Source organism: Balaenoptera ricei, chromosome 9, assembly GCF_028023285.1.
Source record: "Balaenoptera ricei isolate mBalRic1 chromosome 9, mBalRic1.hap2, whole genome shotgun sequence".
NCBI lineage: Eukaryota > Metazoa > Chordata > Mammalia > Artiodactyla > Balaenopteridae > Balaenoptera > Balaenoptera ricei.
Window position 1 is genome coordinate 12,655,177 of NC_082647.1, and position 14,034 is coordinate 12,669,210.

Below are 14,034 nucleotides of genomic sequence, written 5' to 3' on the forward strand. Positions count from 1 at the left end.
AGGCTAAAATACAAACAAGTAAGCAAGCAAACAAACAAAACTGTTTAGTAAAAGTGCTCTGGGGCCTGAGGGTGCGGTTTACAGATTGGTGGGCTTCACCAGGATCTGAGCTGCCTGGCGTGGAAGGGAGAAATGTGGCACCCTCACTCACCTTAAGTGGGTGTTCTGTGCAGGCTCTTGCCAGGGCAGGATGTAGCCCCCACGGACATGAAGATTAATATGGTCAAGAGGCGCTGGCAAGGACTTCCACTCTCCCCGGGCTTGAATGTCCACACCCTATGGGCCAGAAGAAGGTGATGGAGAGAACACATCTGCCCGAATGACACATTTACCAGACATCTTGTCCACGCTCGGAAACTGCTGCCTGTTCAGGACCTGTTATCACACTTTTCCACGCTCGCCCAGCTGCTCTATGGGATCTTGAGTTGCTGCCAGGGCATCATGTCAGGACCTCTTGTCTTTGGGGGCTTCTGCTGTACACACCCCATGAGATCACAGCTGCCTCTCACCCTACCCTTACCCCACATCCTGTTTCTGCGTAGGAAGTACTGCTAAAGGAGGCTGAGCGAGCCTTCTTTCTTTCTGTTCGGCTCCTGATTCACTCCCCCAAAGACACGTCCAGACCTTCCCTTTGTTTTGTCCCCACTCCACTGCCCCCCACCCCACCCTTACCAACTTCACTAACACCTTTGACTCCTACTTGACAGAAATAATTAAAGTGAACTGCCTTACTTCACAAATCCTTATCTTTAACTCATTGTATCTTCCTTTATGTTTCACATCTTGATCTTGCCTGTTACAGGGAGAAGCATCTCTCACCCCAGGCCATAAACCTCGATTCCTAAGAAACCATCCTCCCACATGTTCTCAGCCTAGAGCAAGGCGTCTCGAATTCAGCACTGTGGACGTTCTGGGCCAGATAACCCTGTGCTGTGGGCACTGTTCTGTGCTTTCTAGATGCTGTCCAGTGTCCATCCACTAGATGCATCTCCCCCACTTCCCACCACATTGTGACAACCAAAAATGTCTCCAGACTCGGCCAATGTCCCCTGATAGGCAGGTCCCTCCTTTTGAGAATCACCACTTTAGAGGTAAGGAGCACAGCTACCACCACATTTCTTCACTTTTGGTCCCCAATGTTCATTTTATGCAGATTCGATCTACATCACATTCGCCGGGGTGGACTCTGCTTCGTGCCTGCCTCAGGACCCCAGAGTCTACAGGACTGAATACAAATTCCAGCCCACATCTCTGGGCTTCTTCAGTTTTCTTACTGATATCATGAGAAAACTGAATTATGTGCTTTCTAATGACACTTTATTCTAGTATCTTACGAATGCTGGACTTTTCCTCCATTGATTGTCCTACCTTCAAGTGAAATTTGATACACGTAAAACCGTCAGTTATATTTCTACCAAATTCTTTCTCTCAATGTTTTTTTTTTCATTCTACTACACATTGTGGCTAAATATGATATGCTACCTTCTCATGATTTCCTTTCTAGTACCTAACGAGTCACAGGCTTGTTTCCTTTCCTTTAAATAGTTTCTGACCAGGCTAGCCTAAAAAATTCCTGTTAAAATATCCATAAAGACATGACTATAAGATCAAATCTAAAAGCAGCATTATTAAAATAAGAAATGACAACCTAATGTGACTTTGTAAAGGGGAATTTTCATCAACTGCATAGTCACTGAATATGACTGAGAAGCACTGTTTTAAAAATCCAATATATATTCTACCCTGTAAACAAATAAACAAAATGGCCATGAGTGAAGTAGATAAAAACTTTAATTCACACACACTGTCTGCTCTTAATCTACACTAAAGTAGGTAGTCAATAAGACAAGTCAGAGTAATTCCATGCCTCTCCCTCTCCCAAACAGTCTACAAGCTATAATGCCCGATATGACAGAAAGGAGAGAGGGATGGATAGAAAACAACTTCATGGCGTGTTCAGTCGCATAGGCATGATGGAGACAGACGAAAGCTCGTCAAAGAGCTATCAACTGCTGATTTTGCAGCTTGAGAGCCTGAGCAGATGAAGATCCAGCCTTGCCAGAAGCACATCAGCCTGTCCTGCCTCAAGGCACCTGCCCCTTCATCAAACAAGCACAGTCTAAACGCCAAGCAATAAGGATGGCTTGTTGCTTCTGCAGTCGGATGAGCACAGGAGGGACAGTGTGGGATGGGAGTCCACAGCTACTAAGGTGGCAACGGTAGGAGAAGTCATGATCCCTGGGAAGTGGGAACCACAGAGACAGGGAGATAGGAGTCTTACCTTCTTCACCCACCCTTCACTCAGGCATTTGCTCATTTCCAGCTCCACTGGACAAGCAACAGAGAAACTGGGCAGAAGTGGTAGCTCTCAAGACAAGTAGGACTTTCTTATTTTTCCCTCTCCTGCTTTCTATCTCTTTGCCTTTCTGTTCCGCTTTCTGGGTAATTTCCTAGATTGTACCTTACAATTTCTTTTTAAACAAAATTTTTTAATTCCTGCATCATGCGTTTAATTTCCAAGGATTGCTTTGTGAGTATGCTTTGTTTAAAGCATGTTTTCTTATTTTAAGTATACCTTCTTATCTTCCTGAGGAGATAAAAATTTTCTAGCTAACTTCTTAATAACGTATGTGCAGAAAATTATACAAATAGAAAATGCACAGCTCAATAAAGTTTTACCAAGTGAACACACCCATGAAACCACCACCTAAATCAAGAAGTGACTATTACCAGCATCCCAGAAGGCTCTCTCATCCCCTCTCATAATAATCACCACACCAGAGGCGGCAACTATTCTGATTTCTATCACTTTTGCCTGTTTTCGAACTTGTATTTCATAAATGGAATCCTACATTCTTTACTGTCTTGAATCTGGCTATTTGTGCTCAAGATTACGTTTGTGATGTTCATTATCTTTGTTTGTGTAGCAACAGTTTATTATTTTCATTGTCCTATAGTATTCATTTTTAAAAATAGAACATGATCTATTTATCGAATTCACCGTTTATGGACATTTGTCTTATTTCCAGTTTTTTTTGCTATTTTACAAATAGTGCTGCTATGAGACATTCTTGGACTTTTTTGGTGAAAATATATACACTTGAGGAATAAATCTATAACACTATCATTTCTTCCCAGATGTACATTGACATAATATATATATAACATAAAGTGATAAAATATGATATACAATATATATTAAACACAATGAAAATTCTAGTACAAGCTTGTTTTTATTTTCTGGATTGACAATATTTTAATGTAATCTGGGAGAAGATATAAAAATAACAATCATGGGGCTTCCCTGGTGGCACAGTGGTTGAGAGTCTGCCTGCCAATGCAGGGGACACGGGTTCGAGCCCTGGTCTGGGAGGATCCCACATGCCGCGGAGCAACTAGGCCCGTGCGCCACAACTACTGAGCCTGCGCGCCACAACTACTGAGCCTGCACGTCTGGAGCTTGTGCTCCGCAACAAGAGAGGCCGCGGTGGCGAGAGGCCCGCGCACCACGATGAAGAGTGGCCCCAGCTCGCCGCAACTGGAGAGAGCCCTCGCACAAAACGAAGACCCAACACAGCCAATAAATAAATAAATAAATAAATAAATAAATAAATAAATAAATAAAAAATAACAATCATATTTCTGAAAAAAGATGATGACACATTGGTCTATCATACATTAAACTGTATTATAAGTAATCACTAAAATGTTCAGAACTGACAGAATACATAATTCATAGATTAACAAATCAAAAATAGAAAGGAAAAAAGAGACCTTTCAGACAAATTCTACCATATGTAAAAACAGTACATAATAACAGAAGTTTAGCAAAGCAAAAGTATTGGGAAATTTGACCAAAAAAAGGCTGTATCCTGACATTTCGCTATTCACCAAATGCATTCCAGTGACTGAAAAAACATTAATTTGACTATATAAAAGTTAAAATATCTATCTAAAATTATAAAAAATTTAAAAGCAAATGACAAAGTGGAAAAATACTTCCAGTAAACATGGCAAAGTGTTATCAACTTAAGTGTGTAACTATCCTTTAAAAATCAGTACAATTACTTTATCTTAATAGGAAACTGGCAAAAGAATAGAAAGGTCACAGAAGTATAAATGGGCTGTCAAAGATGATCACAAATCAAATCAATGGTGAGCATTAGGAACCATATTGCCTTTAAGAGTGATACAAAGATGAATATAAATATTTTAAAAAACAAATATTGGGGCGTCCCTGGTGGCGCACTGGTTGAGAATCTGCCTGCCAATGCAGGGGACACGGGTTCGAGCCCTGGTCTGGGAAGATCCCACATGCCACGGAGCAACTAGGCCCGTGAGCCACAACTACTGAGCCTGCGCGTCTGGAGCCTGTGCTCCACAATAAGAGAGGCCGCGATAGTGAGAGGCCCGTGCACCGCGATGAAGAGTGGCCCCCGCTTGCCGCAACTAGAGAAAGCCCTCGCGCAGAAATGAAGACCCAACACAGCCAAAAATAAATAAATAAATAAATATTTTAAAAAACAAAAAAACCACAAATATTCAAAGCTGACAATGACTTAGGGAAATGAACACTCTTGTGTGCTGATGGGAATGTAAGTTGTTTCTGGTATTTTGCCAACTTTTATTAAGGATTCTTGTGTTAAGCATCTTCTCTGGCTAGAAATTCAGAAAACCACTGGGTGATGGGTGGGAGTGGAGCACATGAAAGACATGCTTTCTTGAACAGACAAGATGGAAATTTAGGTTAACAATGTTCTGTTGAATGGAAGAGGTGAAAATTTAGGTACTGTAGAAACAGGAATTATATGAACTATACATAAATTCCTACCTCACTTAAGCATATAATAACCTGTGTGACAACAAAGAAACCCAGTTCAGAAACAGGATCTGATTGAATCATCTGCTCCAAGTGGAGAGCCTAAGTTTCCATTCTATTTACCAGGTGCAAATTTTTCCATGCTTTTGCTAACATCTGAAATACATCCTTCCTCTTCATCTTTTAAAGTACTGAGTATATTTTACTGACACTTCTGTAAACTGTCAGTGGGACTGGGTGCTGATAAAACCTTTTGGAAAGCAATCTGCCAGCATCTGTCAAAATGTCAAATACTACCCCAGCAAATTCACTGACCAAAACTTACACCAAGATATATGTACAGCGATATTTCCTACAGAATTGCACCATTACTTATAAAAAGAAAACAAGAAAACAAACTAAAATCCTAACTGTCCATCCACAGAGGTGCTTTGCTAAATGATTCCATACAATGGAACATAACACAGCTCCTAAAAAGAATGGGGAAGAGCTTCAAGTGCTGACATACAAAGATCTTCAAGATATGTTATTAGGTGAATTAATCAAGGTCCAATAGTATGTAGAGTAAGATACTATTTATGTAAATAAAAAAAGAATACACATATGCTAATCTATGCACAAATTTTTATCAGCAAAGATATATAACAGATTGTTAATGGGGGTTAGCTTTAGAAGGGGGACCAAGGATTGGGAGACAGGGAGAATGGTGAATTTTACTTTCCATTTTCCAATGTTTTCCCTTTTCCAATGTTTGAATTTTTACCAGTGGAGGGATTTTTACTTTCCTAATTTCTTGGCATCCCGTATGTCTTTCAGGGTACCTTTCCAGTCCATATTCCTCTGATATCTTCCATCCTTTAACCAGTATACCTGCATTTATTCTTCCTCTAAATTTCTACACTATATTTTAATATTCCACAGTGTTCCTTATATCGAATGATTTTTTAAATTTTTATTTTATATTAGAGTATAGTTAATTAACAATGTTCTGTTAGTTTCAGGTATACAGCAAAGTGATTCAGTCATACATATACATGTATCTATTCCTTTTCCAAATTCTTTTCCCATTTAGGTTATTACAGAGTATTAAGCAGAGTTCCCTGTGCTATACAGTAGGTTCCTTAACTTGTTCCTTTTCACATGACTAGATGGTGAAATAGGTCTCATACACTTTGTGTATCCTCTAGAATAGGGATTAACAAATTTCACCTTTAAAGGGTCAGATAGGATATATTTTACACTTTGTGGGCCAGATAGCCTCTGATGAAACTACTCAAAACTACTTGATTCTAATTAAACATCAAAATTTTATTTTTTTCTAAATGGCTTGTTCCATCAACATTTGGCTTCCTATGTTTAGTTTTGTCTCAAAAAGAAACAAAAAAAGTTGAAAGACTCAATCAAAGCTATTTTCTATTTAAAGGGAAAACTCTTGCACTGTTGGTGGGAATTTAAATTGATACAGCCACTATGGAGAACAGTATGGAGGTTCCTTAAAAAACTAAAAACAGAACTACCATACGACCCAGCAATCCCACTACTGGGCATATATCCTGCGAAAACCATAATTCAAAAAGAGTCATGTACCACAATGTTCATTGCAGCTCTATTTACAATAGCCAGGACATGGAAGCAACCTAAGTGTCCATCAACAGATGAATGGATAAAGAAGATGTGGCACATATATACAATGGAATATTACTCAGCCATAAAAAGAAACGAAATTGAGTTATTTGTAGTGAGGTGGATGGGCCTAGAGTCTGTCATACAGAGTGAAGTAAGTCAAAAAGAGAAAAACAAATACCGTATGCTAACACATATATATGGAATCGTAAAAACAAACAAACAAAAATTGTCATGAAGAACCTAGGGGCAAGATGGGAATAAATATGCAGACCTACAAGAGAATGGACTTGAGGATACGGGGAGGGGAAAGGGTAAGCTGGGACAAAGTGAAAGAGTGGCATGGACATATATACACTACCAAATGTAAAATAGATAGCTAGTGAGAAGCAGCCACATAGCACAGGGAGATCAGCTCGGTGCTTTGTGACCACCTAGAGGGGTGGGATAGGGAGGGTGGGAGGGAGGGAGACACAAGAGGGAAGTGATATGGGGATATATGTATATGTATAACTGATCCACTTTGTTATAAAGCAGAAACTAACACACCATTGTAAAGCAATTATACTCCAATAAAGATGTTAAAAAAAAAAAAAAAAGCTATTTTCTATTTAAAAGCCACGTATAAAACCAGCAATTCCAGGAAACTTTTCTCTTCGTTGATAGCCCTCACACTTCACTTTCTTTTATATGGTATATATAATTATGTATATATGTATTAGTGTTTATAACATGCAAATATTAGCTCCAGATTAGATGGTGAACTCCATAGGGAAACTTTTCCAGTATATACCACACCCAGAGCTCAGTAAGGCGGTTTGCACCTGGGCAAGGTTGGGACTAGAGTGAGATGTGTAAGGTGCCTAGGATGCACCATTTAAGAGGGCACTTACTCTCAGGGTCCTGCAAACACAGGGGCCGCCTTAAAAAGGAGTGCCTCCTTAAACCGTGTGCCCTAGGCACCTTACTTGCTTCACCCTGGCCCTGGCCCCGCACCCAGGAGCCTCAGTGTACTCAGAATGACTGCCTGTTAGTGAATAAGCCAGTCAACATGCAAACTCAGGACAAAGGCTACACTCACTGAAAGGAAGTCGGCTGCTCCCTCCCAGAAAGGCCCTCTTCGGGAAGCACAGAGCAGTCTTAACCTACTGCCAACCAGAGGACAGATCCAGCTCAGGAAAAAGGGGCGTGTCAGGGAGGACTCAGGGCTCCATAAGCCAGAGAAGAAAAGGAACAAAATTTCCATTGTCCTTGCAGGGTTTTCACCCAATCCCACTACAAATGGCTTGGCTGAAAGGGCCCAGAGCATGCTCTGCCTCTTGTCCTCCTGCTGTTATCCTTTTGTTGTATTTCTAGTTTGCTGCTTTGCTCTGCTCAGAAAAGTCAGGAGAGGAGGACTAGTTAGAGAGAGAGGAGACACTACCGTTGATTCTTCCTCAAGAATCAAACTCTGGACTTCCCTGGTGGTGCGGTGGTTAAAAATCCGCCTGCCAATGCAGGGGACACACGTTCAATCCCTGGCCCGGGAAGATCCCACATGCCACGGAGCAACTAAGCCTGTGAACCACAGCTACTGAGCCTGCGCTCTAGAGCCCACGAGCCACTACTGAGCCTGCGTGCCACAACTACTGAAGCCCGTGTGCCTAGAGCCCGTGCTCCACAACAAGAGAAGCCACCGCAATACGAAGCCCACACACCGCAACGAAGAGTAGCCCCAGCTCGCCGCAACTAGAGAAAGCCTGTGCGCAGTAATGAAGTCCCAATGCAGTCAAAAATGAATTAAATTAATAAATTTATAAAAAAAAAATCAAACTCTGATTTGTCTGTGTCCCTGCAAAAGAACACTGCTTGTACAAATTTACATTCCCACCAACAGTGTAGGAGGGTTCCCTTTTCTCCACATCCTCTCCAGCATTTGTTGTTTGTAGATTTTTTGATGATGGCCATTCTGACCGGTGTGAGGTGATACCTCATTGTAGTTTTGAGTTGCATTTCTCTAGTAATTGGTACAGCCACTATGGAAAACAGTATGGGGGTTTCTTAAAAAACTAAAAATAGAACTACCATATGACCAGGAATCCCACTCCTAGGCATATACCAGAGAAAACCATAATTCGGAAGGATACATGAACCCCAGTGTTCACTGCAGCACTATTCACAATAGCCAGGACATAGAAGCAACCTAAATGTCCATCAACAGAGGAATGGATAAAGAAGATGTGGTACATATATACAATGGAATATTACTCAATCATAAAAAAGAACAAAATAATGCCATTTGCAGCAACATGGATGGACCTAGAGATTGTCATACTGAGTGAAGTAAGTCAGACTGAGAAAGACAAATATATGATATCGTTTGTACGTGGAGTCTAAAAAAAGGCTACAAATTAACTTATCTACAAAACAGAAATAGAGTTACAGATGTAGAAAATAAACTTTTGGTTATCAGGGGGTAAGGGAGGGGAGCAATAAATTGGAAGATTGGAATTGACATAAATAAACTACTATATATACAATAGATAACTAATAAGGACCTACTGTATAGCACAGGGAACTCTACTCAATACTCTGTAATGGCCTATATGGGAAAAGACTCTAAAAAAGAGTGGAGGGCTTCCCCGGTGGCGCAGTGGTTGAGAGTCTGCCTGCCAATGCAGGGGATGCAGGTTCGAGCCCTGGTCTGGGAAGATCCCACATGCCGCGGAGCAACTATGCCCGTGAGCCACAATTACTAAGCCTGTGCGTCTGGAGCCTGTGCTCCGCAACAAGAGAGGCCGCGATAATGAGAGGCCCGCGCACCACGATGAAGAGTGGCCCCCACTTGCCGCAACTAGAGAAAGCCCTCGCACAGAAACGAAGACCCAACACAACCAAAATTAAATAAATAAACCCAAAAAAGTTTAAAAAAAAAAATAATAATAATATGACAAATATATAAAATATAAAAAAGAGTGGATATATGTATATGTATAACTGACTCACTTTGCCGTACACCTGAAACTAACACAACATTATAAATCAACTGTACTCCAATAAAAATTAAAAAAAAAAAGAACACTGCTTGAAGCTTCTGTGAAAGACTGTTTTCCCAACTGAGTCTCTGGGGTTCAGACTAGCCCAGAAAAGTCATATGACAGAGAAGGCTGTGTTGCTTCCCCACTTCTAAATGCATTTGCATTACACCAGCTCACAAAAGTCGGGCCTCATACCTCTGTGTACATTTTACATACTGCCTAGGACCTTGCTTACCTTAGGAAAGTACATTTAACAACTCCACTTTGGGCATCTATGCTATAAAAGAAGGTATTATGTAAAAAGACAGAGGGGAAAAGGCTCCTAATACTTATGAACTTCCAGTCTAGCAGGGAGAATATAAACAAAAACCATAGTTTCCAGCACAACTTCAAGCATTTACCAGTGTCTGCCATTATACACCACTGTGAATAGTGGCGGTACAAGGAAAGATAAAAACTAACACGTAAAGAACACCCACAAAAAGCCAGGCACTACAGGAGATGCTTTTACGCATTTCAGAACAATTCTGTGAGGGAAGCGTTCTTTCCCCATGTGGAGGTGAGAAACATGAGGCTACAAGGTTAAAAGGGACATGTCCAAGAACACACAACAAGTGGGTTACGGAGCCAGAATTTGACCTGAGGTCTGTCAGATTCTAAAGCCTGTGCATGCTATCATTTCCCCAGGTTGTATAGAAACAATCAGAAAAACTTACCGTGTAGTAATCGTACCAGCGGGCTCTAGGGAAATATGCAGTGACATTTCTGGCGTTCTAAAATTAAACAAAAAAAACAAGGCATGAGCAGTGGGCTCAGCCCTCTAGGGCAGAGTAACCCGTTTGCAGAGTACAGGGGTCAAAACAACGCAATGGCCTTGAACCCACAGGCCTCTTCTCTCTAGAGGTCACCAGTGTTGGGAAAGGCTCCCTTCTCTGATCCCGTCTCAAACTGGGGAGATTTGCCTAACCAAAAATGGTGGCTTCTGTAAAACCCTTTGGGATCCGGGACTTAAGGGGGAAAAAAAAAAATCATCATTTACTTATAGACTTATCCCATATCCTCTCTAAAGAGACAAACTGAGGTTGAGTCTAGAGCAGAAAAAAAATTTGTAGGTTTACGGCACCAATACTTCAGAAATTATGATTAGCGCAGTAAGTTTTGGAGAAGATCCGGTTAACTGTTATTTTAATCAGAAGCCTAATCATTGATAAATGAAGTAAAGAAATGGCTGCCTGAGGACCTCTTTTGGAGGAAGGGAAGAGCTAGCCAGTAACAAAATTATACACATTGCTACAAACGATCCTTCTGAAAAGTTTTGTTTTAATGGTGATAGAGGATAGCAAGGATTTCCTTATAGTACTGTCCCCACCTGACTCATACTCCTTATTTCAATTAAAGAAGAAATGATTATATCTTCAAATATATCAAAGGGTTTTTTCCTTCTTGATTATCCAATGAATCAGAATTCATTATACTGATTTGAAAGATGAGGGAGCTGAGGACCAGAACACCTAAGTGATGAACTTCAGCTCAGAGGGAGAGGAAGAGACAGAGGTAGAATAAGAAACCACATCTCAGGACCCCATCAGATGAGGCCTCTTCTCCTCGACTAGTCACCAGCCTCATAGCTGGGATCCTCTATTCATCAGAGGCCTCCATACTCACAGGCTCTAGGACAGGGCTGACCAGGAAGGCTGGGCCCAGAAGGAACTGACTGTCTACATCCCAGGTCACCTGGTCTGACACAAACCTGGAGAGGGAAACCAAGATACCACAATTAGGACCCCTACAGGACTCCAGATCGAGGCCTTGAAGAAACTCCTCAAGTTCAGACCCAAGTTGGAAATCCAGCCGCATCCTATGCCATCCTTTATTCTTGCCCTAGGTCAACCTTAATTAGATACATGCTCACTTTCTACATGTCATGTTCTTCAAACCCCAGAAACGGCTGGATTTAGACACGTTCTCACCTAACAATATCTCCACACGTTTCTTAACCACAGCACATTTTAACGCAAGGATGACCTCCATTCCTCAGATATGCCCCTGGAATGCCTTCTTTTGTGACCTGAGCTACTATAAAGGATAGGTAGGTCTTTACAGGCCCAAATTAGAAAGAAATTATTCTGTGTTGTATTGTATATCATTTTGAAATTTTTCAAAAAAGATCAGTAGTCTTTTACCAAAGAGCTAAGGTGTGACTGACACCATGCTAAAAGGAGTCGTAACGTACGGTCTGTGCCTAGAGAGCTTTTGGCAAAAGCAGTCATGCCTTTAATTTGGAAGAATTGTTTTCTTCAACTGCCACCATATAGAATAAAGTTATCACTTAGTCATTGGTATCCTCGCTAGACACTCACTCATGGAGAAGAGGCCGCACGACAGTGCTGCCCTCCGTGTTGGCCCTGTGCATCAGGGTGTACAGATATGGCAACAGGGCGTATCTGGTCTGCAGGACACTTCTGGAGATAGTCACAAAGGTAGAATCCCAGGACACAGGGTCTTGCCTCTAAGGAGAAAAGAAAGTGTTCAGCACTCAACTTAGGGGACCTGGGGGACGTAAGGAGATCACTGAACATTTATTCCAAATGAAGATCAAACAGAGCTAAACCAACGATGACTATAGATGAGACTCAAAGAATATTTTTAATAGACCAAAAGATGTCACTGAAGCTTTCCCAGGACAGTTGAAAAAATTCCCCATAAGAAATGGGGGGTGGGGTATATATTTGGTACAATGCCCAAACTGAAAGAATACTGATTCATTGAAACATGAGGATTTTTTCATGTACTTGTTGGCTATTTGTATATCTTCTTTGGAAAAATGTCTATTCAGTTCCTCTGCCCATTTTTAAATCAGATTTTTTTTTTTTTTTTGCTATTGAGTTGTATGAGTGCCTTATATATTTTGGATATTAACCCTTTATCAGATACATAGTTTGCAAGTATTTTCTCCCATTCTGTGGGTTGTCTTTTCATTTTGTTGATTCCATGCAGAAGCTTTTTAGTGTGATGTAGTCCCACTTCTTTAATTTTGCTTCTGTTCTTTGTGCTTTTGGTGTCATATCAAAAAAAAAAATTGCCAAGAACAATGTCAAGTAGATTTTTCCCTATGTTTTCTTCTAGGAGTTTTATGGTTTCAGGTCTTAATCCATTTTGAGTTAATTTTTGTGAGTGTGGTAAGATTTATTTTTGTGAGTGTGCCTGTGATCATCTAGTTTTACCAACATCATGCATTAAAGAGACTATGTTTTCTCCACAGAGTATTTTTGGCTCTCTTGTCAAATATTAGTTGACAGTACATGCAAAGGTTTATTTCTGGGCTCCGATTCTGTTCCATTGGTCTATGAGTCTATTTTTTATGCCAATACCATACTGTTTTGATTACTAGACCATGTAGTTTTGATCATTATAGCTTTGTAATATAGTTTGAAATCAGGACGCCTGATGCCTCTAGCTTTGTTCTTTCTCAGGACTGCTTTAGCTGTCCGTGGTCTTTTGTAATTCCGTACAACTTTTAGGATATTTTTTTCTATTTCTGTGAAAAATCCCATTAGAATTTTGATTGGAATTACATTGACTTCATAGATGGTTTTAGTACGGACATTTTAACAATGTTAATTCTTCTGATCCATGAACACAGAATATTTTTCCACTTGTCTCTTTCATCAGTGTCTTACAGTTTTCAGTGTACAGATCTTTCACCTTCTTGGTTAAGTTTATTGCTAAGTACTTTATTGTGTTCTGATGCTATTGTGAATGGGATTGTTTTCTTTATTCCTTTTTCAGATATTTCACTGTTAGTGTTGAGAAAGGCAATCGATTTCTGTATGTTGATTTTATATTGTGCAACTTCACTGAATTCATTGATTAGTTTCTAATAGTTTTTTGGTGACATCTTTAGGATTTTCTGTATATAAAATCATATAAACTGTAAACAGAGACCATTTTACTTCTTCCTTTCTGATTTGAATGCTTTTTTTTTTCTCATCTGATGGCTCTGACTAGGACTTCCAGTACTATGTTGACTAGGAGTAGTGAGAGTGGGAACCCTTGTCTTTGTCCTGATCTTAGAGAAAAAGCTTTCAACTTTTCACTGTTGAGTATAATATTAGCCGTGAGCTTGTCATATACGGCCTTTATTATGTTGAGGTACATTCCTTCTATACTCAATTTGTTGAGAGTTTTTAATCATGAAAAGATGTTGTATTTGTCAAGTCTTTTTTTTCCTGCACCTATTAAGATGATCATATGATTTTTATCTTTTATTCTATTAATGTGGTATATATCACATGATTTGCATATATTGAACCATCCTTGCATCCCAAGGTTAAATCCCACTTGATCATGATGCATCATTCTTTCAGTGTGCTGTCAAATTCATTGTACTAATATTTTGTTAAAACTTTTTAGAACTATATTCATCAGGGATATTGGCCTGTTTTTCTTTTCTTGCAGTATATTGGTCTCTTTTTCTTTTCTTGTAGTGTCCTTATCTGCTTAAGTATCAGGGTAATGCTGGTCTTGTAAAATTAGTTTGGCAGTGTTCCCAAACCTTTAATTTTTTGGAGGTGA

General features: G+C 40.1%; 1 protein-coding gene across 1 annotated transcript in view; it reads right to left on the bottom strand.

The window, feature by feature from the left end:
- Positions 1-14,034, bottom strand: part of LOC132371732 (maltase-glucoamylase-like) — a 123,181-nt gene that overhangs the window by 5,850 nt on the left and 103,297 nt on the right. The window contains exons 43-46 of the mRNA XM_059933195.1: positions 11,820-11,968; positions 11,125-11,209; positions 10,176-10,232; positions 152-276 (exon numbers count right to left, since the gene is read on the bottom strand). Coding sequence (XP_059789178.1) covers positions 152-276; positions 10,176-10,232; positions 11,125-11,209; positions 11,820-11,968 — 416 coding nt within the window. The remainder of the gene's footprint in view (positions 1-151; positions 277-10,175; positions 10,233-11,124; positions 11,210-11,819; positions 11,969-14,034) is intronic.